This window comes from Hemitrygon akajei, chromosome 17, assembly GCF_048418815.1.
Source record: "Hemitrygon akajei chromosome 17, sHemAka1.3, whole genome shotgun sequence".
NCBI classification, from domain to species: Eukaryota; Metazoa; Chordata; class Chondrichthyes; order Myliobatiformes; family Dasyatidae; genus Hemitrygon; species Hemitrygon akajei.
Genome location: NC_133140.1, coordinates 55,146,453 through 55,169,780, shown reverse-complemented (window position 1 = coordinate 55,169,780; position 23,328 = coordinate 55,146,453). Strand labels below are relative to the sequence as shown.

Here is a 23,328-nt window from a genome sequence, read left to right as displayed (position 1 = left end):
CCTGTCATTGATGACCTGTTTGATTTGTGGACCAACAAAAATGTCTTTCTTAATCTTGGCATGAGGGAAACATCTGTCTCAAATATCAAAATTCTTCACTGAAATTTATAACTTTTATAAAACCTGTCATGCAGCATCCACCTTGCCTAAACATGCCCAGGAATGCCTGGATAAGATAGAAAACATTTTCAGCTTACATTGTGGCAACATCTTAATTGACTTGAATTATGAATTGAAATAACAAATTTAGACAATTTTTTTAAAAAATGGTGTGTCATAGGAAAATTTCATGGTGATTTTCATGATCAGCAGCCCAAAATCCATAAGACACTCCCAATTGTATTCAAAATCTTTGTTGTCCAGTGCTAATTAGAAGATGCCTTTATTATTATAATAAATTATAGTAGCTCGCATGGTTTGAATAGTACATAGGTTTACTGCAATTACGGCACACTAACTAATATAAGGATTTTCAAAAGATCTTTTGTAATTTATTGCAAAAAAAAACCTGAAGTGAATTTTATTACTGGCTGTCTAATGAGACACTAGCCATAATAATCATTGGGGAACCCAAGTTGCAATGAAGAAAAGGGTGTGAGCGAATTACTCATCATTTTCATGTTCTTTTCTATCTAGCTTCAGATAGCATTGCCACCATTAGGGAGTACCTGGTATAATTTTTGTCTCAAATTATCCCAGCTACACCCATTCTCAGATGTTAGTTTCTGGACTGCCGTTGTGTTGGCAGTCAATCAGATTTTCTCAGGCCATTTCTCCAGGTCATTAATCCAATCCAACTCCTCAACTTAGCAAACGACAAGTTTACAATGTATATTTAAATAATAAAGCTCAAATTGAGTTATACATGTTAATATTACACCAACTCAAACTCATCACAGTGCACTTATTAACATACGCTTGTTGAAAAGCAGTCTTTTCCTGCTGATCCACTGAAGTTATACACTCAGTGGCCACTTTATTAGGTACAGGTATGGAACCAGTGTAGTCTTCTGCTGTTTTTGCCCATTCACTTCAGGATTCTATATGTTGTGCATTATTTTTCTGTCAGCTTGAATCAGTTTGGACATTCTCCTCTAAGCTGTTGCATTAAAAAGGCATTTTCACCCACAAACTGCCATTCCCTGGATTTTTTTTTTGGGGGGTTGCACCATTCTGTGTAAACACTAAGCTAGAGACTGCATAAAATCCTAAGAGATCAGCAGTTTTTGAAATACTCAAGCCAACCTGTCTAGCACCAACAATCATTTCATAGTCAAAGTAACTTAGATCACATTTCTTCCCCATTCTGATGTTTGGTCTTTACAACAACTGTACCTCTTAACCTAGTCTGCCTGCTTAAATGCATGGAGTTGTTGCCCCACGATTGGCTGAATAAATATTTACATTAACGAGTAGGTGTACCTAATAAAGGGATTACTGAGTGCAGATCTAACCATTGGTAGATACAAGCCTTGAGTGTAGGCCTGAATTGGTGTTGGCTAATCCTCAGAAACTGAAAGGCTTTGCATAATTTGCCTCATATTACAAAAACAGTTTCAATGTAATATTTGTCACCATATTCCACTATTTTAGCTCTTGACAGGTCAATTTGAGTATGGAAAATCAAAAACTACATTTAATGGAAATTTGAAATAAAAACTGAAAATGCTGGAAAACTCAGCAGGTCAGGCAGAATCTGTAGAAAGAGAAGATTAGTTAACACTTCATGTCAAAGACCATTCACCAAAACTGTGAGGTGAGAGAACAAGTTAGTTCAAGTTCATCTTTACTGTCATTCAACTGTATACATGAGTGCAGACAAATGAAACAGTGTTCCTACGGACCAAGATGCACAACACAATAAGCTTGAAGTGCCAACACAGGGACAGGACAAAAAGAATATCTCTGATAATGTGAGGTCAGCACCAGAATCAGGTTTAATATCACTGGTGTATGCTGTTCAATGCCATACATGATAATATATATTTTTAAAAATTGTAAATGTAATTATGTATAAATAATTATATTAATTTGTTAAGTTAGTAGTCAGTGTTTATGGGTTCAATGTCCATTCAGAAATCGGGTGGCAGAGGGAAGAAGCTGTTCCTGAATCATTGAGTGTGTGTCTTCCAGGTTTTGTACCTCCTTCCCGATGGGAACAATGAGAAGAAGACACGTCCTGGTTGGAGGATGCCGCCTTTTTGAGCAACTGCTTCTTGAAGATACCTTGGATACTACAGAACCTAGTACCCATAATACTATTGCACTCTGTGCTCATGATGATTAATGTTGGTGCGACCAAGCCTAGACTGGCAACAATTTTGCAAGACACATACACTTTCTACAATGGAAATATTGAGGTTCTGGTTGTATATTATTCCAACTCCCCTTCCCCTTCCCATTCCCACTCCCATCTCTATTGCCAGGGTGAGGCCAAGCACAAACTGGAAGAACACAACAGCTCATATTCCTCTTTATTTTCATGTATTTCTTTGCCCCTCCTACTAGTCCATCAATGATCTCACTTTTTTTTGTTCACCTTTTCCATTCCTTCCCCACTTGTTACCCCTACCTGCTTCCATCTGCCCCTCATCCACATACATATCCATCTGGATTTCTTCTTCCTTGAGCCACCTTTGCTATCCTTCCCCCCCACCCCGCCTGGTTCCATCTGCCTAATCTCCCCAGCTACTCCCTTCTCCCCCACCCCACTTATCCATTTCCACCCATCACCCACCATCCTCTGTCACGTAACACCTTCTCTTTTCTATATAATGGCTATCTTCCCTCTGAAGTCTCAATTTTGAGGCAGGGTCTTGACGTGACATGTTGAGTTCTTCCAGCAGTTTACTTTTTACTCCAGATAGCAGCATCTGCAGCCTTTTGAGTCTTCATTAAGCAAATTATCCTATCTTCATCATAGTGCTGTATTGACACTTAGTATGTACAAATTAGTTGCCACATTTTCTATCACAAAGTACGTAAATTTTTTTTAAAAATGCTGTTGAGATTACGAAAAGTGGCAGTTTGTTTTTATTTAGAAATCTCTGCCATAGCCTCCATATCTACAAACTCCCATAGATCTGCGCCGCTCAATACAGGACTCTGGTTTGTATTTCCACTTTCCCAGCATAATCACTTTTGCCTTCAGCTAATTTGATCACTAGATCAGGCATTCCCTTCAAAACATTTTCACCTCTCTCTCTTCCTAAGGCATTTAATAGAAACTTGAACTTTTGGTTAAGCTAATGTCACTGCATGTAGCTTGTGCAATAATGTTACGTTCAACATTTTGGGATCTTGCTTTATTAAAGCTGATAAACACATTGCATCCATTGAAATCATTTATCATGCAGTTTGTTTTTCGTCTACTCTATGTCGCCTTTTATGAGGCATTTGCTAAATCTCGTTTTAATTACAGCAACAAATAATTCCAGCTCTCAAGATTATCTTGTTGTCAATATATCTGACATACAGCGAATTTTATCTCAGCATAATAAATCTGTAATTCCGCCAAGGGTAGTCCCAAAGCCTGGCTGCGAAAGATGGAGGCTTGGGCATGGGGCTAGCAACCCTATCCCATAAAGACCTACAGAGCTACAGAAACGTTAACAAAAGCTGCATAGACCACATGTCTGTGGTGACCAGTGCTGTTTGCTGTTGTGTGTTGGGGCAGCAGGCTGAGGGTAGCAGACACCAACAGAATCAACAAACTCATTCATAAGACCAGTGATGTTTTGGGGGTAGAACTGGACTCTCTGACGGTGGTGTCTGAAAAGAGGATGCTGTCCAAGTTGCATGCCATCTTGGACAATGTCTCCCATCCACTCCATAATGTACTGGTTAGGCACAGGAGTACATTCAGCCAGAGACTCATTCCACCGAGATGCAACACTGAGCGTCATAGGAAGTCATTCCTGCCTGTGGACATCAAACTTTACAGCTCCTCCCTAGGAGTGTCAGACACCCTGAGCCAATAGGCTGGTCCTGGACTTATTTCCACTTGGAATAACTTACTTACTATTATTTAATTATTTATGGTTTTATATTGCTAATTTTCTACACTATTCTTGGTTGGTGCGACTGTAACGAAACCCAATTTCCCTTGGGATCAATAAAGTATGTCTGTCTGTCTGTCTGTCTGTCATAGAGGAAGGATCTTCGAGGATGGGCTACACTTGGGGACAACTTGTAAGATTGCCCCAGAACAGAGGACTCTGGCTAGCTCTGTTGGTAGCCAATGCCCCAGGAGCGGTGATGGCCTTAAGTAAAAGTAAGTACGCATAATAAATACACAGATTCAGCCCCCAATCTATCCGGTCAGCCTTTTTAATGCATTGTGGAATGTGAGAATCGTGGTTGCGGCAAGACTCACCTAACCTGCCATCAAAATACAACTGTGTAAAATAAATAATTTTTTGTGATCTCGATCTGTTTCTTCAAGTTGGTGCCTTGTGTAAAAAAATTAGGTATAGCAGGTGTAACCATGCTATTGCCTCCTAAGAAGTTATAAAGGAGGGAAGTTATAGATAGTAATTTCATATCCATCATCCCGGGTTAAATTTACCCCACAACAGGCTGTAAAGATAATGACTGATTTATCGACTATGTCCAGACAATAAAACAAATGAGTACCAGTTATTATAATTCCCTGCTTTCTAATTATAATGAATTCAGGGAAGAAACAGGAAGCGGAGAAGCCTTTTGACCTTCAGCCGAACCACTTTCAACTCACACCACGTGATCAGCCCGACTCGCCCACTGTGACGTCATCACTGATTGCCACGAGTATTTCCGCAGCACTCCCTTGCTATCCTTGCTACATCCACATTGGAAAAAAATACACAGCTCCACCATCCCAGGTGAGCTCATTAATTTACCACGAGAATATAACTAAAAGGATTTTTGTTCAAAGACGCTCGTGTATTCCTCCTCTAACGATGTTAAAAATAACAATATAGGAGATAGTTGCCGCGAGGATTTTTTTCCGGAAAAAAGGTCAGTGTAACTCTCCGCATCCGGTAGACAGTGATGAGGCTGGAAGGCCGCCATTTTGGATGTGAGCTGGAGCTGCCGGTGCCCGAACGAGTTGCAGCCGTCGGTGCGATCGCTTCGGCTGGTAGGTGACCGGACCTCCCCGGGGAATCGCCCGGCCCTCAGATCTCCTTTCAGCCATTGAAATGCTTTGCTCTAGACTACGGCAATATACTCTCCCTTTCCCTCTTCCCCCTGCCTTGTTGAAGTTTTTTTTTGAACTGGGAGACTGAGGCCGGTGAGCGCGGCCTCGCTGCTACCCGAGACTCGATTGGTTTCCTCCTGCAGCTCCATCCCTTCTTGTCCGTGCCACCTTCTCAGTTGTAGTCAATACTTTCACCCACATTCTCAAAGTACTGGTTCTCCAAATTGGATCAGACAAGTTCCTTATGGTGTGATGTTTCTTCATTTATTATTCCGGAGTAGTTTTACGTGAAAAATTGAATGCTGTCCGAGTTCCACTTTATTGCACTTTTCGTCGGGTGGCATGTCCATCTCGGGAGTAGGAGTTTATGGATATGCTGTGATGAAATACGCTCTGATACTACCAAGTGATCTGTCGGATTATTTTGAAAGATTTTATTTGTGATTTATGTCCACACTTTCTGGGAGAGAATTTTTATTTGGATATTTATGATAAAAGCAGATTATAAAACAGTAATGTTAGTTGTCACAAGAGGAGCAATGACTTTCATTGAGATAGTTAAACCAACTATTTTAGTAGGCTGTCATAGTCTACTGATTGGTATTTAGAATATTAATAATGGTTATTCTAAAGACAAGATCTTTGACTCTACATTCTAAACCAAGAAATAGTTTAAGGCTATGGATTTTTGGTGCTATTAAATATAATTTGACAAGTGCATGTAAACCATTGCTATTAGAAGAATTATGTTTAACAATACAACAAATTATTTAAAAGATTTAATTGAGAGGTTATTGGGTTGCTTTAGTTGTAAGCTAGCTCCTTAATATACTTAAGTTGTTTACAGCTTTGTTTGAGAGTTTGAATATGCAATTTATGAAAGTGCACATTTTAAACCAGACATTGTTTCTTTGTGTTGTGCATCTGTGTACTTTGGTATTTAATTACTTTGAGTTGAGCTGGCTTTTTGTTCCTGCACTTATGAATTTTTCTAAACTTTAATGTATGACAAATTAGTCACAATTTTTAAGCTAACACCATGTAGGTTAATTGAGATAATATTTTACTTGTAGGCACATGTGATTTTATCCTTTATAACTATTTTACTATCAATAGGGTTAGTCCATTGGGTAAATTGCTTTGATTAGTAAATGGGTTGCAAAGGCCAAATTAAGGTTAGAAGAGATTATCATTTTTAATAATTTTTTAAAAAGTAAATAGACATCTCACTTGTGTGAGCCAATGTGATTGATCAAATGGAAAACACAAACAAGAGAAAATCTGCAGATGCTGGAAATCCAACCAACACACACACAATGCTGGAGGAACTCAGCAGGCCAGGCATCCTCTATGGGGGGGGGGGGGGGGGAAGTACAGTTGATGTTTTGGGCCAAGACCCTTCGGCACGACTAGCCTCTGAGTTCCTCCAGCATTTTGTGTGTGTTGATTGATCAAATGGATATGTTTGTAGAATATTTTAAACATTGAATTAATTGTAGAGAAAAGACCCTTTAAAGTCAGAAGGTCCAAGATCAAGCCTACTCTCTTTGGAGATTGCTTATTCATGGATTACATACTGAATTGTTTGCATTTTACTTTCGATTATTACCTCCCAATCAGTTCATTTCTTAGGCTATTGCCAACAAACACAATATGCAAGACTTATTGGTTCTAAAAATATAGAGGTATTATATGAAGACAAGCTATTAATCCCAGTATCCAAGAGCTGTAAATCCCAAAGTACAAAGAATATAAGAAATTCCAGGAAAGTAGGATTAGGACATTGGGTCCCTCAAACCTTTCCTGCTGTTTATTATGATTACGACTGATCTATATCCCTGATCTATCAAATATTTATCCATTTCCATTTTAAATACTTCTAATTTTTGCAACTTCTATCACACGCTGTGCCAGAGAATTCCAGAGAATCATCATACTCCGTGAGAAGAGACTTCTATGCACCTCAGCTTAAAATCCTTTGTTCAGAACTTTCCCTCTAATGAAACCATTCCAGCATCTATCCTGTTGAGCCCGGTCTTGTATAAGGTTGCCCCTCATCCTTCTAACTTCCAATGAATGCAAGCCCAAAGTATTTAATTCAAACCTCTCTCAGTCTAGGCTGGTGAAGGTCCTTTGTCTGGTGTGACAAGCTATGATGATGATGATAAGTTACCATGCCCTTCTTTGGGTAAGGGGACCAAAGCTTATGCAGATTCAAGATGAGACCTCACCAACACTGAAATTGCAGCAAAACTTCCCTGTTTTTAAAACCAAACCCCCTTTGCATTGGTCAAAATGCTGTTTGTTGCCTGCTTGTCAGACCTGCCTGCTAACTTTTTGTGATTCATGTACTAGAACATCTAGAGTCCTCTGTACTCCATACAGTTGCAACCTGTAATCAGTCTTTTCATTTTGATGTTGATGAATCTTAACTAGAAGGCCAGAATAGCTAAAATAATATTTGTAATATTTAATGAACATTAACAAATGTCAGCCACATTAGATGCAGTAATTCAATTTGACTTAACAGGACAGGTTTGATTCTTGTAAAATATATATAGTAAACCTAATTTTAAAACCTAAAATTTGACCATGTGGTATTGGCTGGTTAAGTCATGTGCAAGAGTGCTTTTAAATTGCTACTGTTATTCTTATTGCCTTCTGGGGCTTTAACACCCATATGAACCTGTTTGTCACCAACCAACTTCCCCACCTGCTGCAGTTATCAAGGATTTAGTTTGTTGCAAAATATTGTAGAACTTGGTTGTTACATTTCAAATAAAAATGAAGTGTGATATCTTCATACAGTGCAGCTTATAGCTAATACTTTTTGAAGAAATTTGCAGATCGAAAAAACAATGACTATTTAGGTCAATAACCTTTCATGGTGTTTTTTAAAAAGGTCATCAGCATTTTCTGATCTTATTTCTGTAGTCTTGGACAGGTGATAGTTTTGATCTGATGTTTATTTCTCCTTTGTGCAGCTTGTTGGTGTATTGACTTTGGAAAAAGTTGGGTCTCAAGATTTCTAAAGAACTTGTTTAAAAATTACCAGCTGGAAATAAAAATACTATGGTCGGTAGTTCACTTCTAATGTTCTCAAGTTGTTACTGGTTGTGTACACTGCTTGCATTTCTTTTGAAGTATGAAAGATTAGTGTGCACTGAGTGTGTTTAAGGAATTTATCAGGGTAGGTACAGGAAAACTATGGGTTTACCAAAAATGATGGGATATAAGATTAATACTAAGCCATTATAGATACTTCTTTCAAACAGGGTGAGTCTGAAATTCCTTTTGCCTATGAAAAGCTCCACTAGTGAAGAGATTTGGGAACCATAGATCCAAGTTACAAGATCTTAGGCATCAACAAACAAACAAGTTTATATATGGCCATTATAGCTCAAATTCTGGAAAGAAATTTTAGTTATACTAATTTAATAGTATCTTTCCATCTCCAAAGGTCAAATATGGCAAAAGTGACTAGCTTAAGTGGGCATTTTAGTTGACATGGAAGTGTTAGGCTAAAGAGCTTGTTTCCATGCTCTATTGCACCATGACTATAGTGTCATATAGTGTATCATGGAAGCAGGCCATTTGGCCTACCATGTCTAGGCAGGGTAGTGGGATCGCATACATATTTGTTTCTTCCTGCACCTGGTTTGACCTTTTCAATGCTAGATTATTGGGTGAGTGCTCATTCAGACATTGAAGTACTATCAGTGACTCTTTTGATGCACTCTCAGACAATGTATTGAAGGTAATTACCACTCTCTGGGTGGGGAGATGGATCTCTCAGATGCTCTCTTACCCCTTGCCCTAAATTTATATCCTCTATGCTTATTTCCCTCTTAAGGCGAAAGTCTCCTGTAGTTTGCTTTATATACCTCAGGCATGTCTACTCTGAACCTCATGTGAAATGTTCCATACCAGGTAACATCCTAGTGAATGTCTTCTACACACCCTCCATACTATCACATCCTGCTGCATCTCGCAGTTACACTGTCTTCTCTCTGTTGCTCTCACTCATCATCCCAGGAGAGATCAGTTGTGATCTACAAGCTCTCCTCAGTTTGTTCCCCATTCTAATAAAAGGTCATTGATCCATGACAGAATATTAGTTATTTACTTAACTAATTTGCAGAAGCAGTCTGTTATGAATTTTACATCCTGTCCCCCCTTCTATGGACAGGTTATGTGGCTTTAATCATTTTATGGGATCTGGCTAAAACCAAGGAACCTAACAATTTATTACCATGCCCAGTTATCCTTGTGCAGGTGACAATGTGGTGAAGAAAATTTCCCACCCCGTACTTTTTGGAAGAGTAGTATCATCACCCAGTGATGAAAGATGATTTGGATATGGAGGAGAGCTTTAAAATTGTGAAATTCCTGTGTACCCATTCACCTTCTCCATCCCCATATTTTAATCTTATTTTGAATATACTGAGAGAAAAACTTAATACTCCTGAAATACATTTTTAGGATTCAGTACATTCAAACCAAAGTGCAAAGATGCAAGGTTTAGTGAATATTTAAGGTGTTGAAGCAGCATTCATTGATGCGTATATACCATAGATTATTCTTTGGCTGTGAGAGCAGACTGGAGCCTCCAGGGAAACATGCAAACTATACGGACATGAGGTCAGGATTCAACAAGGTGTGCTGTAACAGGAAAGCAGCATCCATCATCAGGGGTCCCCACCACCCAGGACATGCTCTCTTTGCTACTGTCATCAGGAAAAAGTACAGGAGCCTCAGGACTCTGACCACCAGGTTCAGGAACAATTATACCTCAAACACCAGGCTCTTGAACCAGTGGGGATAACTTCCCGCGACCTATCACTAAACTGTTCTGTCAGCCTATGGAGTCACTTTCAAGGTCTCTTCATCTTATGTTCTCAATATTTATTGCTTGCTTATTATTTCTTTTGTATTTGCAGTTTGTTGTCTTCGCACATTGGTTGTTTCTCTTCCCTGTTGGGCATGGTCTTTCACTGATTTAATTGCCTGCACGAAAATGTATCTCAGAGATGTATATGGTGACATATATGTACTTTGATAATAGATTTACTTTGAACCTGATTTTCCTCAGTTATGATGCAGCAGCCCAACTAGCTGACTGCCTTCTTGTCCTTCTGTTAAACATTGAGGTTTTGAGTTGTATCATCAGTGTAGATTAGGTATTTGACTGCAGTGATGGTGGAAGGACTAAATGTTTGGGATGAAGAATATGGAGCCAATCACTATGTCATGTCTTGTATACTGTTGAGCTTTTTGAATACTGGAATTGCACTCATCAGTGCCAGTGCTGATTATTGTTGGGAGGTTGTTGGAACTTCTCTTGCTGGAAATGATTATTGGCTGGCATTGTGTTGCATGAATGTTGCTTGCTGTTTATCAGTATCAAGGATCATGAGTAATACAGCATAGAAGCGGGTCCTTCAGCTCACTATGTTTACATTAGCCGTCAACTCGCTAATCTTACTGATCCAGTTTAACAGCATTTGGTCTGTATGCTCCTGTACCTTGACAATTCAAGCTCTTGACCATTTTTAAAATGTTGTGAGAACATCTATGTTGTCACTAGCAGTGTAATCCAGATGGCAACCATTCCCTTCTTGGATCCTCGATCCCCTCTAGTCCTGTTACTCTTCATCTTAAACTGTGCTCTCTGGTTTTAATTGTGGAAATTTGTATAGTTATGTTTATATACATATATCATGTGCCCCTCCCGCCCCTGCCCCAAACTACCATTCTGGTTACTCTCTCCTGTATCTTTAGCATTCAATATGTTCGCAGTTTATTAATTCAGAAGATTCTCAATTTTGGGTCAAAATTGTTTTTTTTAAGTGCATCTTATATTTTTTTCACTTGCTGCTTTTGTACGTTGTTACAATATCCTTGATTAGTTTCTACGAAATGACATCTTTTACTTTCAGCACTAATTGTTTGTATATTTATTAGCTCAGTTTTTCTGTCTTGTGTCCCAAAACTTGAAGCTTCAAGACCCAATTGAGGCAATAATTTGGCATTGACAGTATTGACAAGTCAGTGATGTTATTGTATATATTTTGAGTTACATCAAACAACAATTTTTGTGGCAAAATGGGAAAAGAGTAAGGATTATTTGAATATTGCCAGTGACAATTTGGTCTCTCTCCTAATACCTCGATTCAGATCCAGTATAGTCTAGTGGAATCAAAATTCTGACAGGTTTGGTACAGTTCCCCACTTCTCGTTTTTGCTACAAGGTGAGTGATTTGGAAAGCTGGGGAATAAAACCATATTGCTGAAGTAATGTTTGTAGTTGAAACAGCAGAGAAAGGGATCTTTATTCTTGTGTTATACCTCAATTTGATATGTCTGTTGATGTAAGGTGCCTAAACTTGAGAAGATTACCTTATGACCATTTTTAATTACAAGTGCACATCTTGTTCTAATTAAGTTTTAAGTTTTTGGAGTACTATGGGGAAGGGAAAAATTTCCAAATCAGCAATTATTTTTGAATTGCTGTTTGATATTAATGTGACTTGGAGGAACTAATGAAGTCTCTACAAATGGTTGGAAATTGTAATTCAAGAGAAAGGCCCTTAAAATTTTTTTAAATGTCAGATTTGAAAGCACGTTGAACTTAATGGAAATGACCTGGCTAGATTACTCATCAAATCTTGTTACACTTCTCTTGCTTCTGAAGTGCAGTCAGGTTTGAACTCCAAATTTACATGTTCTGTTTAGCATTGGTACTAAGCCGGAATTAATTTGCCCATGATGCCAAGGAATATAAAGCACAATTAAGGAAAATATACTCAAAGCTAAATTTCAGTTTGTTTTAATATTATTGATCACCTCTAGCATGTGGTTCAAGTTGCAGTTCTTTTTTCTGTTGATGTTGAAAGTAGGGGATATTTTGTTGAGGTTAAAGTTCAGTTGCATTTACTTTAAGATGCTGGCTGAAGATATGTTAGCCTACAGAACTTTCACCCTGTTGGCTTGTGGGTCAGTTCACTACTGTATTGTGCAACTTGAACTGAGTGAGGTGGTAATGCATTTCACCACTTCTTGCACTGTATGGAGTACAAAGATCAAAATGCTTCCTGTTGCCTCAAATTTACTCTGTGTGCCCTGTTAATACTGCAGCCCCATACATTTGCAGGTCGTCATTCTGGATTGAAATGATGTGATTTTTATTTTGTTGAATGCTATTTAAATCTTTTAACTTTTATTTTTAAGTAATTTTGAACATTAACTTTAAAAAAAAATACTAAAGCTGTTGGGTTGGTTTGGAAATGGAAACTCTAAATCTGCCACCCAAGCTTGTGAAGGTGAAATAGACCAAGACACCAGGATTGTACAAATCACTGGCTGTGGCACTGACTAATTTGGTCCACTTTGAATTTAATATTTAGATCCTCAAACTGGAATCCTTTACCACTTTTGATCTTTGACTTTTAAAATTTGTTGACAGGGCGGGGTAAAATTTGTAAATGGTTCCACTTGCTAATTAACCTATCCTCACAGCAGTAGTTGGGGGGACTGGTGGGTCATGGTGGTGTGATTGTGTAGTGGTTGGCACATTGCTTTACAGTATCAACGACCCGGGTTCAATTCCCGTTTGTACTTCTACCCATGACAATGTGGGTTTCCTCTGGGTGCTCCCACAGTCCAAAGGCTTGGTTGGTAGGTGAATTAGACATTGTAAGTTGTCCCATAATTAGGTTAGGATTAAATCGGGTTCCTGGGCAGCATGGCTTGAAGGGCCTATTCTGTACTGTATCTCAATAAATGAATAAATTTCACTTTTTAATCCAGGGGAAATGGTCAATAATTTGTATTTTTTAAACTAATATATGCTGAGGTGGTGTAAATTTAGTTTGTTTTATGAGCAATTCTCCAGCATTTATGGTTCTTCATTTTTTGCCATGTATGTCAAATTACTTCAGTCATTGTGAAGCTTTGTGCTTCAAGAAACATCAGTGTTAAAGCTTTTCATGAGGTAGAGTGCATTAGAGTTATACAGCATGGAAATGGGCCCATCGACTCAACTGGCCCATGCTGACCAAGGTGCCCTATCCAAGCTTTTCCCATTTCCCGTTCAACGTTTGGCCCATAACCTTTCCAGTTCATGTGCCAGTTATTGCATCTGCGCAACCACTTCCTCTTGCAACTCATTCCAGAAAAATACCACTTTTTTTTAAAAAAAGCCTCTCAAGTTCCTCTTAAATCTGCTCTCTCTATATCTGTCCCCTAGTTCTCGATCCTTCATCATGCAGGCTGAGTGCATTTGGCTTGTATGTGCCTTTCATGATTTTACACATCTTTGTAAGATAACCTTTCATTAAGGAAGGCATAGCCTGTCCACTCACTCCCCATTATTTAATACATCAAGTCCTGGCAAAATTCTTGCAAATCTTTTTGCATTTTTTCAGTTTAATAACATCTTGCTTATAGCAGGGTGACCAAAACTGACACGATATTCCCAAGTGCAATCTTATCAGTGCAACCACTCCATGATCTTCCAACTTTATACTCAATGTCCTGGCTTAAGAAAGCTGGCATGCCGAAAGCCACCTTCACTACCCTGTCAATCTGTGACTCCCACTTTCAGTGAGCCGTGTTCTGTTCTGCAGCACCCCCAGGACCTGCCATTCACTGTGAATGTCCTACCTGGATTTGACTTTACAAAGTTCAACACTTTTATCTGAATCAAACTCTCAGATTTTACTTTGTTATACTTTCTTAAATAATGTTACAATATTACTACCCTCTAATTTACTGCCACCCCACCCTTGGCTAATGATAATGTAAATACCTCAGCTAGCAATCCTGCTATTTCTTTTCTAACCTTCTACAATGTATTTGGATATACCTTCCTGGGCACTGGAGCCCTGGCCCTTGTCTACCTTCATAAACTTTTTCTTGGGGCATCATCCAGTCAGGCAGTAGGGGTAAAACATGGTAAGCTGGTCTGGAAGATTAGGACCCATAGAATCCTGGAAGAGCTGGTTAGCTGGATTCAAAATTGGCTTAGAGATATGAAACAAAGGATGATGGCTGAAGGTTGTTTCTCAGAATGGAAGGCAGTTAATGATTAATGTGCTACAGGGTTCAGTCTTGCGACCCTTGTTATTCATTATTCATATAATTATTTGAATATGAACACAAGGAATAATCACAAAGTTTGTGACTGACAGAAAGTTGATTGAGAAGGTTACCTGTTTTGTCAAAGGTACTTTATGCTCCTTTTGTCCTCCTGATTTCCTCGTTGAGTGCGCCCTGCATCATTGTTCTTTCAAGGATTCGCTTGATCCCAGCTGCTTGTTCCTGGCCGATGCATGCTTCCTCTTTTTGCCTGAATATTCTTCATTTTCGAGGGATCTCTACTCCTACCAGCTTTCCCCTTCGCTGGAACAATTAATGTGTGGAAGTTCCTGTCTGATACCATTGGAGTTTGCCTTGCTCCTGGTTTAGAGCTTGAACTTGCGGGGAGGTTCTGTCCCTTTCCATATCTATTATACAACAAATGAAACTATTGGTGGAGGTCCCAAGGCGCTACCTCACTGTCACCTGCTCTCCCCTATTTCCCAAGAGTAGATCAAGTTTTGACCTCTTCCTAATAGAGCTCCTCTCTGTATTGCCCAAAGAAACTTTCCTGAATGCAATTGAATTCTACCCATCTTGGTCCTAATAGTAAGACTCCTAGTCTGTCAGGAAAGTCCCTTCAATAACAATTTATTATTCTTTCAACTCTCCACAATCTTCCTGTGTATTCATTCTTCTACTTCCAGTTAATTTATTTGGGAGCCTATAATGCATTTCCAACTTCATGATCATCCCTTTATTTCTGAGCTTCACCCATAAAGCTTCACTGGATGAACTCTCTGAATACTGCTGTGACATTTCCCTTAATCAAAAATCAACTTCCACCTCTTTTCTCTGCCTCTATTCCACACAAAGGTCAGTTGTTGAGAGCGCCCTCTTCTTTGTGGTGGCGTGTTGGGGAGGAAGCATTAAGAAGAAGGACGCCTCACGTCTTAATAAGCTGGTAAGGAAGGCGGGCTCTGTCGTGGGCAAAGTACTGGAGAGTTTAACATCGGTAGCTGAGCGAAGGGCGCTGAGTAGGCTACGGTCAATTATGGAAAACCCTGAACATCCTCTACATAGCACCATCCAGAGACAGAGAAGCAGTTTCAGCGACAGGTTACTGTCGATGCAATGCTCCTCAGACAGGATGAAGAGGTCAATACTCCCCAATGCCATTAGGCTTTACAATTCAACTGCCAGGACTTAAGAACTTTTTTAAAGCTATTATTAATGCTTTTTGAGTTAGTGATTTAGATGCATATCATATTATTACTGAGTTAAGTATTGTATGTAATGAGTTTTTGCTACAACAAGTGTATGGGACATTGGAGAAAAAATGTTGAATTTCCCCATGGGGATGAATAAAGTATCTATCTATCTATCTATCTATCTATCAAAGCGTCTGCACCCCTGTCGTGTCCTTTACTTAGCCATGTTTCTGTAATGGCTATAACATCTCATCTCAGTTTTATGCAACTATCCACCCCCCCCCCCCCCAAGTTCATTTGACTTAACTGCCAGATCTCTTGCATTGAAATAACTGCAATTTAATCCAATTGACTTTCCTTGCTCCTTGCCATTTTTCTGCCTGTCACACTCATTCAGCTTGCTGTCACTGGTTTCTGCTTAACTTTCCAGCTTCCCATTCTCCTTCCCGATGCTTGGGATCTCACCTCCTGCACGTCTACTTCAAATTCACTCTAGTTATACTGGCAAAGCGGTAATGGTTCCCTCCGGTTCAGGTATAATCTGTCCTCTTGTACTGGTCATCTCTGTCCCAGAAGATGCTTCAAAGATCATGTCATTAGGACATGAACTTTTAGAATGAGAAACAGATTCTTCCCCTGGCCGTAAGATTGAACTCCCTGCCACCACCCAGCTCTCATCATGTATGAACTTTTTAAATTTTATCATATGTGCACCTTATTGTTAAATTATTTGTAGTAATATTACTTTGTGTTATGTCTGTGATTTTTGTATTGTATTGTATTGCGCACTTTGGTCTGAAGGAATGTTGTCTCATTTGGTGAAGTACATGTGTACAGTTGAATGACAATAAACTTGAATTAGGTACACCATACTACAAACTGAGAAGGGTAGGACATCTCAAACTGTGAAATAAAATCACAAGGCTGTCATGAGGGATTGAGAGAAATCATTATTCAAGACTGTTTAATGTCATTTCTTCTACACAGGTGTAAAGGAGAATGAAATAATTGTTACTCTGGATCCAATGCAGCACAAAATAAATCACAAAAGATAACACTAATAATAAAAACACAATAAATATAATGCTTAAGACAGCTTATATACATTGATTATTTCCATAAAGTTTTGGTAGGCTGTACATAGGGGGTTGATGAGAGATAGTAAAGTAGTGGTGGACCTCCGGGGGGGGGGCGGTTGGTGTTGATCAGGGTTACTGCCTGGGGAAAGTAACTTTGGTCCTGGCATGGATGCTCCTCCCTGATTTTATATTGTTCAGGTAATCTCATTTTAAAATTCTCTTTTGTTAAATGTTGGTGATATTGTAGGATGGTATCGTGGTTTTCTGTTTATGGATTAGGCTATTGTGCTAATGGACTGTTGACTTTTTCAGACTTATGGTGTTTGTATTGTGTTTTTTATCGCTAGTTCCTTTTCTGTTTTTATGCGAGGAGAGGGTGTTTAGGGGTTGATGTTCTGTTGTGTTCTTGGGTTTTTTTGTGCATGGAGTTTTTTTGGGTGTTGATGTTCTGTTTCGTGCTGGGAGAGGGAGTTTTGGGGTTGATGATCAGGATGCCATTCTTTTTTGTGCAGGTAGTGGGGTGGGTTTGATGTTTCTCTTTCTTTGTTTTGTGACTATTTGGAGAAGACAAATTTCATGTATGGATACATGTTTTAATAATAAATCAGCCTTTGAACCTTGAATGTCGTCCTGTTCTGCCCTTCTCCCATTCCACAAGTCACACCCCAAGTCAAGACAGCTTAAAAAAGTATTATTATTGGTGTCACTGGGTTAATTGAGCTTTTTAGTTTATGTAAGGTCTTTGAACATTGGCAATAAATGTATCTTTTAGTGCTTTTTTTTTGTCTATTTTATGCAAGTGGAAGAGAATTATACCCAGCCTTTGTATTGCAAGTTATGCCTACTCTCTGCTTCTCCAATTCAGTTCTGTCAAGGATATTTGGAGGATAAAAAAAAGTAATAAGACTAAAATTGAAATTAAGCATTGAACTTACTGGAGATTTGCATCTCACTGCAAAGTGTATATGTAGATTTAATCTTTCCTTCTCCACAAACACCTATATAGTGGCTCTCATTATGAATCTAATTTACTTACCAGATACCCATTATAAAAGGTTGAGGATTTATACATTGCATATAATTGCTGCATTCAAATTTCCTCTCCCCTCATCACCTGTCTCTTGATTTCTCTTTGCAGATGTATCTTTAGCTAAATATAATTCTTAATCTTGTGCTTTGAGGATAGCTTGAGTAAGCTGGGGCTTTTCTTTTTGGAGTAGAGGATGAGAGGTGACTTGATGGCGGGGAAGAAGCTGTTCCTTAAACATTGGCTGTTTGTCTTCAGGCTTCTGTGCCACCTCCCTGATGGTAGAAAGAGTGAACGTCCTGGGTGGTGAGTCCTTAAAGATGGATGCTGTCGGCTTTTTGAAGATGTTCTCTGGTGGGGTGACTTGTGCCTGTGATTGGGCTGGCTGAGTCTACAACTCTCTGCAGCTTCTTCCATTCCTGAGCATTGGAATCTCTATAGGTGGTGATGCACCAGCCAGAATTCTCTCCATTTGATGTACCAAATCTCCTCAAACTCCGAATGAAGTACAGAAATGTTTAAAAGCTTCTACACTGTTACTTAGATGTTTATCAACAATAGTTTTTGGTGTACTGAATGTTCATATTGATCCTGACCTATTTGTGCCTTTTGTTTTATGAATATTACAGTAATTCTTTGAACTCTGAAGACATAAAGCTTTTGATGTACAAGATATTTTGAACACAAACATAAAAAATTCTACAGCAAAGTCTGTATTTATAGAATTATTTCAAAGATGTTTTCCTGAGTTATACAGTTTCAATAAATGAAAGGTGTAATTTTTTGTATTGTAGACATTTGGATGCAGGTAGATTTGTACACAAATGTTATTAAAGTTTGACTGCCACTGAATAATGCATTCTTGTCAAGCAAATAATGAAGCCTTGTTGGGCTTCCATGAATATTTTAAATTGTCCCAAGTATCTGGCATTCAGCTTGGTGTACTATTTTAAAAACTTATTTATCTGGTTTAAGTGGTTTGATTCAACAAAAAAATTATATGCTGTATCTATTTTTTAAACCCCAGAGGATGCCAGCCCCCATCAGGTTGAGGGAGCTAATCCGGACTATCCGGACAGCCCGGACTCAGGCTGAGGAACGAGAAATGATACAGAAGGAATGTGCTTCAATTCGTTCTTCATTCAGAGAAGAAGATAACACCTACCGATGTCGAAATGTGGCAAAACTATTGTACATGCATATGCTAGGATATCCTGCACACTTCGGACAGGTAATCCAGGATACTTTGAAAAGAGATAAAGTGAGGATGTGGTTCTATTAGTTTATCAAATATTTTGTTCTGATTAGTAAACAGTGAACATTTGAGTAAACAGTTTTCTGCTTGTGTTGATCTTTTGAATTGTTCTTCTAGATTTATGAAATGTCACTGTTAATTAAATGTTTAAAACTTCTTTTAAAAAAGATTTGAGTTATACAGGCCAGGGTAGCTACAGGAATGTACATGGCATAAATGCTGGATTGAAACGAATTGGATAGATTATTTTCAGGTATGGAATTGAAAGACTTTTCTATTCCTCGTGTTTCATGTTTGGAGACCTATTTTAGGATTTAGGTTACCTGCATGTTGATAATAGATGGGTTTTGGGGCTTTAAAAAAAAATTGCATTTAATCTGTTAACTAGTGAAATATAGCCTTGCAAATCTGGAATGTGAAGGGGAGAAATTTCATGGGGAAACATTCATAAGTTAGAATTATGTTTCTCTTCTATTAAAAAAAAAAGTTTTGCTTACTGTTTCCTGAAACTGCCAAGTTTTTTTCATGCAAATAGTAAAATCAGTGTATTATGCCTAAACAAGGGATATTCCAACAGAATGACAGGAGCTGGCTTGCATTTACTGGGAACACAGACTACATTGCGGACATATTGAGCAAGAATTTCAAAGAGATTTTTTTCAGTGCTCAACAAAAGTATATTCCAGTTAAAACAAGGACAGTAAGAGTGGCAAGAGCCATATTTAGGTAACTAAAATAATGTGGAAATGGCCAAGGCCTTGAACGATTATTTTGCGTTGGCCTTCACATGTTAAAGAGATGTTATGGATGTGACAGAATGTGAGAACCTAAATACAATTATCTCTAAAGGGGTACTGACAAGTAAACTAGTGATTTAAAGGTAAACAAGATCCCTGGTCTTCATAGGATGCATCCCAGGGTACTGAAAGAAATGACAGAAGTTATAGCAGATGTGCTGCGATAATTTACCAAAATTCTCTAGACTCTGAGCAGGTCCTGGCAGTTTGAAAGACAGTAAATGTCACGCCTCTGTTTTAAATAAAAAGCTTGTAGTTGGGAAAAGGCTTGAAGCTATAATTAAGCAATAGTGAAAAATTTGTTAACAGGCAGACACAGTAAGGATTCATGAAGGACAGGTACCATTTGGCAAACTTATTGGAGTTCTTTGAGGATATAATGCGTGTGGTAGATAGAAGGGAACAGGTGAATTTCCAGAAAGTGTCCAATAAAGTGTGGCGTAAGACTTGCCCATGAGATAAGAATGTGTGGAGCTGAGTAATGTTAGAGGATTGGTTATCCAATAGAAGGCAAAGAGTTGGGATAAATGTGTGTTTTTAGTTGGCATATTATGCAGTGGATGCACAGTCTGCAGAGAGATGTAGATAAGTGCATGAGCGAGGGTCCGGCAGATGGGAGTACAACGCTGGTAAATGCTAGGTATTCCACTTTGGAGAGAAACAATAGATCGGATTGTTATTTGAATGGTGAAAGATTGCAGCATGTTGTCGTGCAGACGGACTTGTGAATGCATGTTCACGAAATATATTAAGTATTTTTTTGCAGGTGCAACAGGTTACTAAGAAGCAAATGGAATGTGGACTTCATTGCTGGAAGGTTTGAACTAAGAGCAGGGATGTTATGCTGCAACTGTACAGGGTTCTAGCACATTTGTACCTGGAGTACAGCATTCAGTTCTCATCTCGTTACTTGAGGAATGCTACAGTGGCTTTGGAGGCAGTACAGTATAGAGATGAGAGTAGTTCTTTGTCCAGGGAAACAGAGGCTATCTTATTAAATATATTTAAGACAAAGATTTTTGTATAGCAAGGGAATTAAGGGTTTTGGGAAAAGGCAGGTAGGTGAACCTGAGTTCGTGGCAATATCAGCCATGATCTTATTGAATGGCGGAGCAGTCTCTACTGGCTCCAATTTCTTGTGTTATTACATTTCAAATATTCCTCTCTGTCCAGGCCCTTAATACTGAGGAAAAACTTCCTGGTGTACTGAAGTTTTTTTAAAACAAATTCATTTGTAATCAACATTTCAGTTGTTGGAATGCAGAGTCTGGGGCCTAAAATTTTTAGTTTTGCTGGAATTTGGTAAAGTAGCTTAAACAGTTAAGTTTCCTTTTAATGATAAATTATTTGAGATGTATTTTGAGGAATGTTTTGTTTATTGCAGTTGGAGTGCCTAAAACTGATAGCCTCACAGAAATTTACAGACAAGCGGATTGGTTATCTAGGTGCGATGTTGCTGCTCGATGAGCGGCAAGATGTCCACTTGCTCATGACAAATTGTATTAAAAAGTGAGTACTGACTTGTATGCAATCAAATTTGGTATGTAATGTTAAGTATATGTCTATATATTTGCTATTTGAATGCTGCAATTTTCCATATGAATGAAAGGAAAGAATAACCAGAGTATTAAGTTCAATTGTGAAACTGAATCATAATTCTACGATTGAACCATTTAGTTTTAATGTGAGGATTACATTCCTTGACTTCTCTAGTGCCTTTAACACCATCCAGCCCAAGATCTTAAGGCACAAACTAACGGAGATGGGAGTAGACTCTCACATGGTGGATTGGATAGTGGACTACTTGACAGATAGACCTCAGTATGTGCGGTTGGGAGACTGTAGGTCTGACACGGTGGTCAGCAGCACAGGGGCGCCGCAGGGAACCGTACTCTCTCCGGTCCTGTTCACCCTGTACACATCAGACTTCCAATATAACTCGGAGTCCTGCCATGTGCAGAAGTTCGCTGATGACACGGCCATAGTGGGGTGTGTCAGGAATGGACAGGAGGAGGAGTATAGGAAACTGATACAGGACTTTGTGATATGGTGCAACTCAAACTACCTGCGTCTCAATATCACCAAGACCAAGGAGATGGTGGTGGACTTTAGGAGATCTAGGCCTCATATGGAGCCAGTGATCATTAATGGAGAATGTGTGGAGCAGGTTAAGACCTACAAGTATCTGGGAGTACAGTTAGACGAGAAGCTAGACTGGACTGCCAACACAGATGCCTTGTGCAGGAAGGCACAGAGGCGACTGTACTTCCTAAGAAGGTTGGCGTCATTCAATGTCTGTGGTGAGATGCTGAAGATGTTCTATAGGTCAGTTGTGGAGAGCGCCCTCTTCTTTGTGGTGGCGTGTTGGGGAGGAAGCATTAAGAAGAGGGACGCCTCACGTCTTAATAAGCTGGTAAGGAAGGCGGGCTCTGTCGTGGGCAAAGTACTGGAGAGTTTAACATCGGTAGCTGAGCGAAGGGCGCTGAGTAGGCTACGGTCAATTATGGATAACTCTGAACATCCTCTACATAGCACCATCCAGAGACAGAGAAGCAGTTTCAGCGACAGGTTGCTATCGATGCAATGCTCCTCAGACAGGATGAAGAGGTTAATACTCCCCAATGCCATTAGGCTTTACAATTCTACCGCCAGGACTTAAGAACTTTTTAAAAGCTATTATTAATGCTTTTTGAGATAGTGATTTAGATGCATATCATATTTTTTTTATTTTTTTTTTACTGAGTTAAGTATTGTATGTAATTAGTTTTGCTACAACAAGTGTATGGGACATTGGAAAAAAGTTGGAATTTCCCCATGGGGATGAATAAAGTATCTATCTATCTATCTATCTATCTATCTATCTAATTTTGTTATGCAGTGACTTGAATCATAGTACTCAGTACGTCCAAGGTCTGGCACTCTGCACACTTGGCTGCATGGGATCATCAGAGATGTGCAGAGATCTTGCAGGAGAAGTGGAAAAACTGCTAAAGACATCCAACTCCTACCTAAGGAAAAAGGTAAAGATTTTTGGTTCTTACTGCAGTGTTAGCTCTGAAACAGATTTTAATTACTTTTTAAAAGAAAACTATTAATTTATGCTAACATTCTTTAATCAATCTGTGGGTTGTCCCATATAAATGCAAACATAGCTACTTGATTGGCATAAAGATGAAAGTAACAAATGCCAGAAAATATCAGTTATTAGCCAAAGGACAATGAGAAAGCCTGATAATTATTTTGCAAATAAATAGCAAGGTTAAGAGCATAGTTCAAAGTAAATTTATTATCAAAGTTCCTATGTTACCATATGCTACCTTGAGATTTTTTTGCGAGTATTTACAAGAAAAGGAAGCACTAAATTTTACGAAAAACTACATAAACAGACAAACTGATAAACAACTAATGTGCAAAATGACAAACTGCAAATAAAAAAATACTAAGAACATGTGTTGTGAAGAGTCCCTAAAAATAAGAATGTAGGCCATCAAACCAATTCAGGGTAGTGTGATTGCAGTGATCCAGGCCAGTTCTGGAGCCAGATGGTTGTAGGGTAGTAAGTGTACCTGACCTGATGGTATGGGATCTGTACCTCCTCCTGCCTGATATGGAGGACTGTGGTCCGGGTGTGGGTAATTGGGTCTAAGCAGAAAATGACCTTACTACATTGCTATTTAATAGTAGATTTGGGGAAATAGGCAA

The 23,328-nt window shown here is 38.8% G+C and overlaps 1 protein-coding gene across 2 annotated transcripts in view; it reads left to right on the top strand.

Annotated features, from left to right (window-relative positions):
* Positions 1–5,023: 5,023 nt before the first annotated feature.
* The window catches only part of ap1g1 (adaptor related protein complex 1 subunit gamma 1), an 88,935-nt gene continuing 70,630 nt past the window's right edge, over positions 5,024–23,328 (top strand). For both annotated transcript variants that reach the window (XM_073070160.1, XM_073070159.1), the window contains exons 1-4: positions 5,024–5,119; positions 18,602–18,805; positions 21,011–21,135; positions 22,505–22,646. In XM_073070160.1, the coding sequence (XP_072926261.1) occupies positions 18,605–18,805; positions 21,011–21,135; positions 22,505–22,646 (468 nt within the window). In that variant the 5' untranslated portion in view covers positions 5,024–5,119; positions 18,602–18,604. The remainder of the gene's footprint in view (positions 5,120–18,601; positions 18,806–21,010; positions 21,136–22,504; positions 22,647–23,328) is intronic.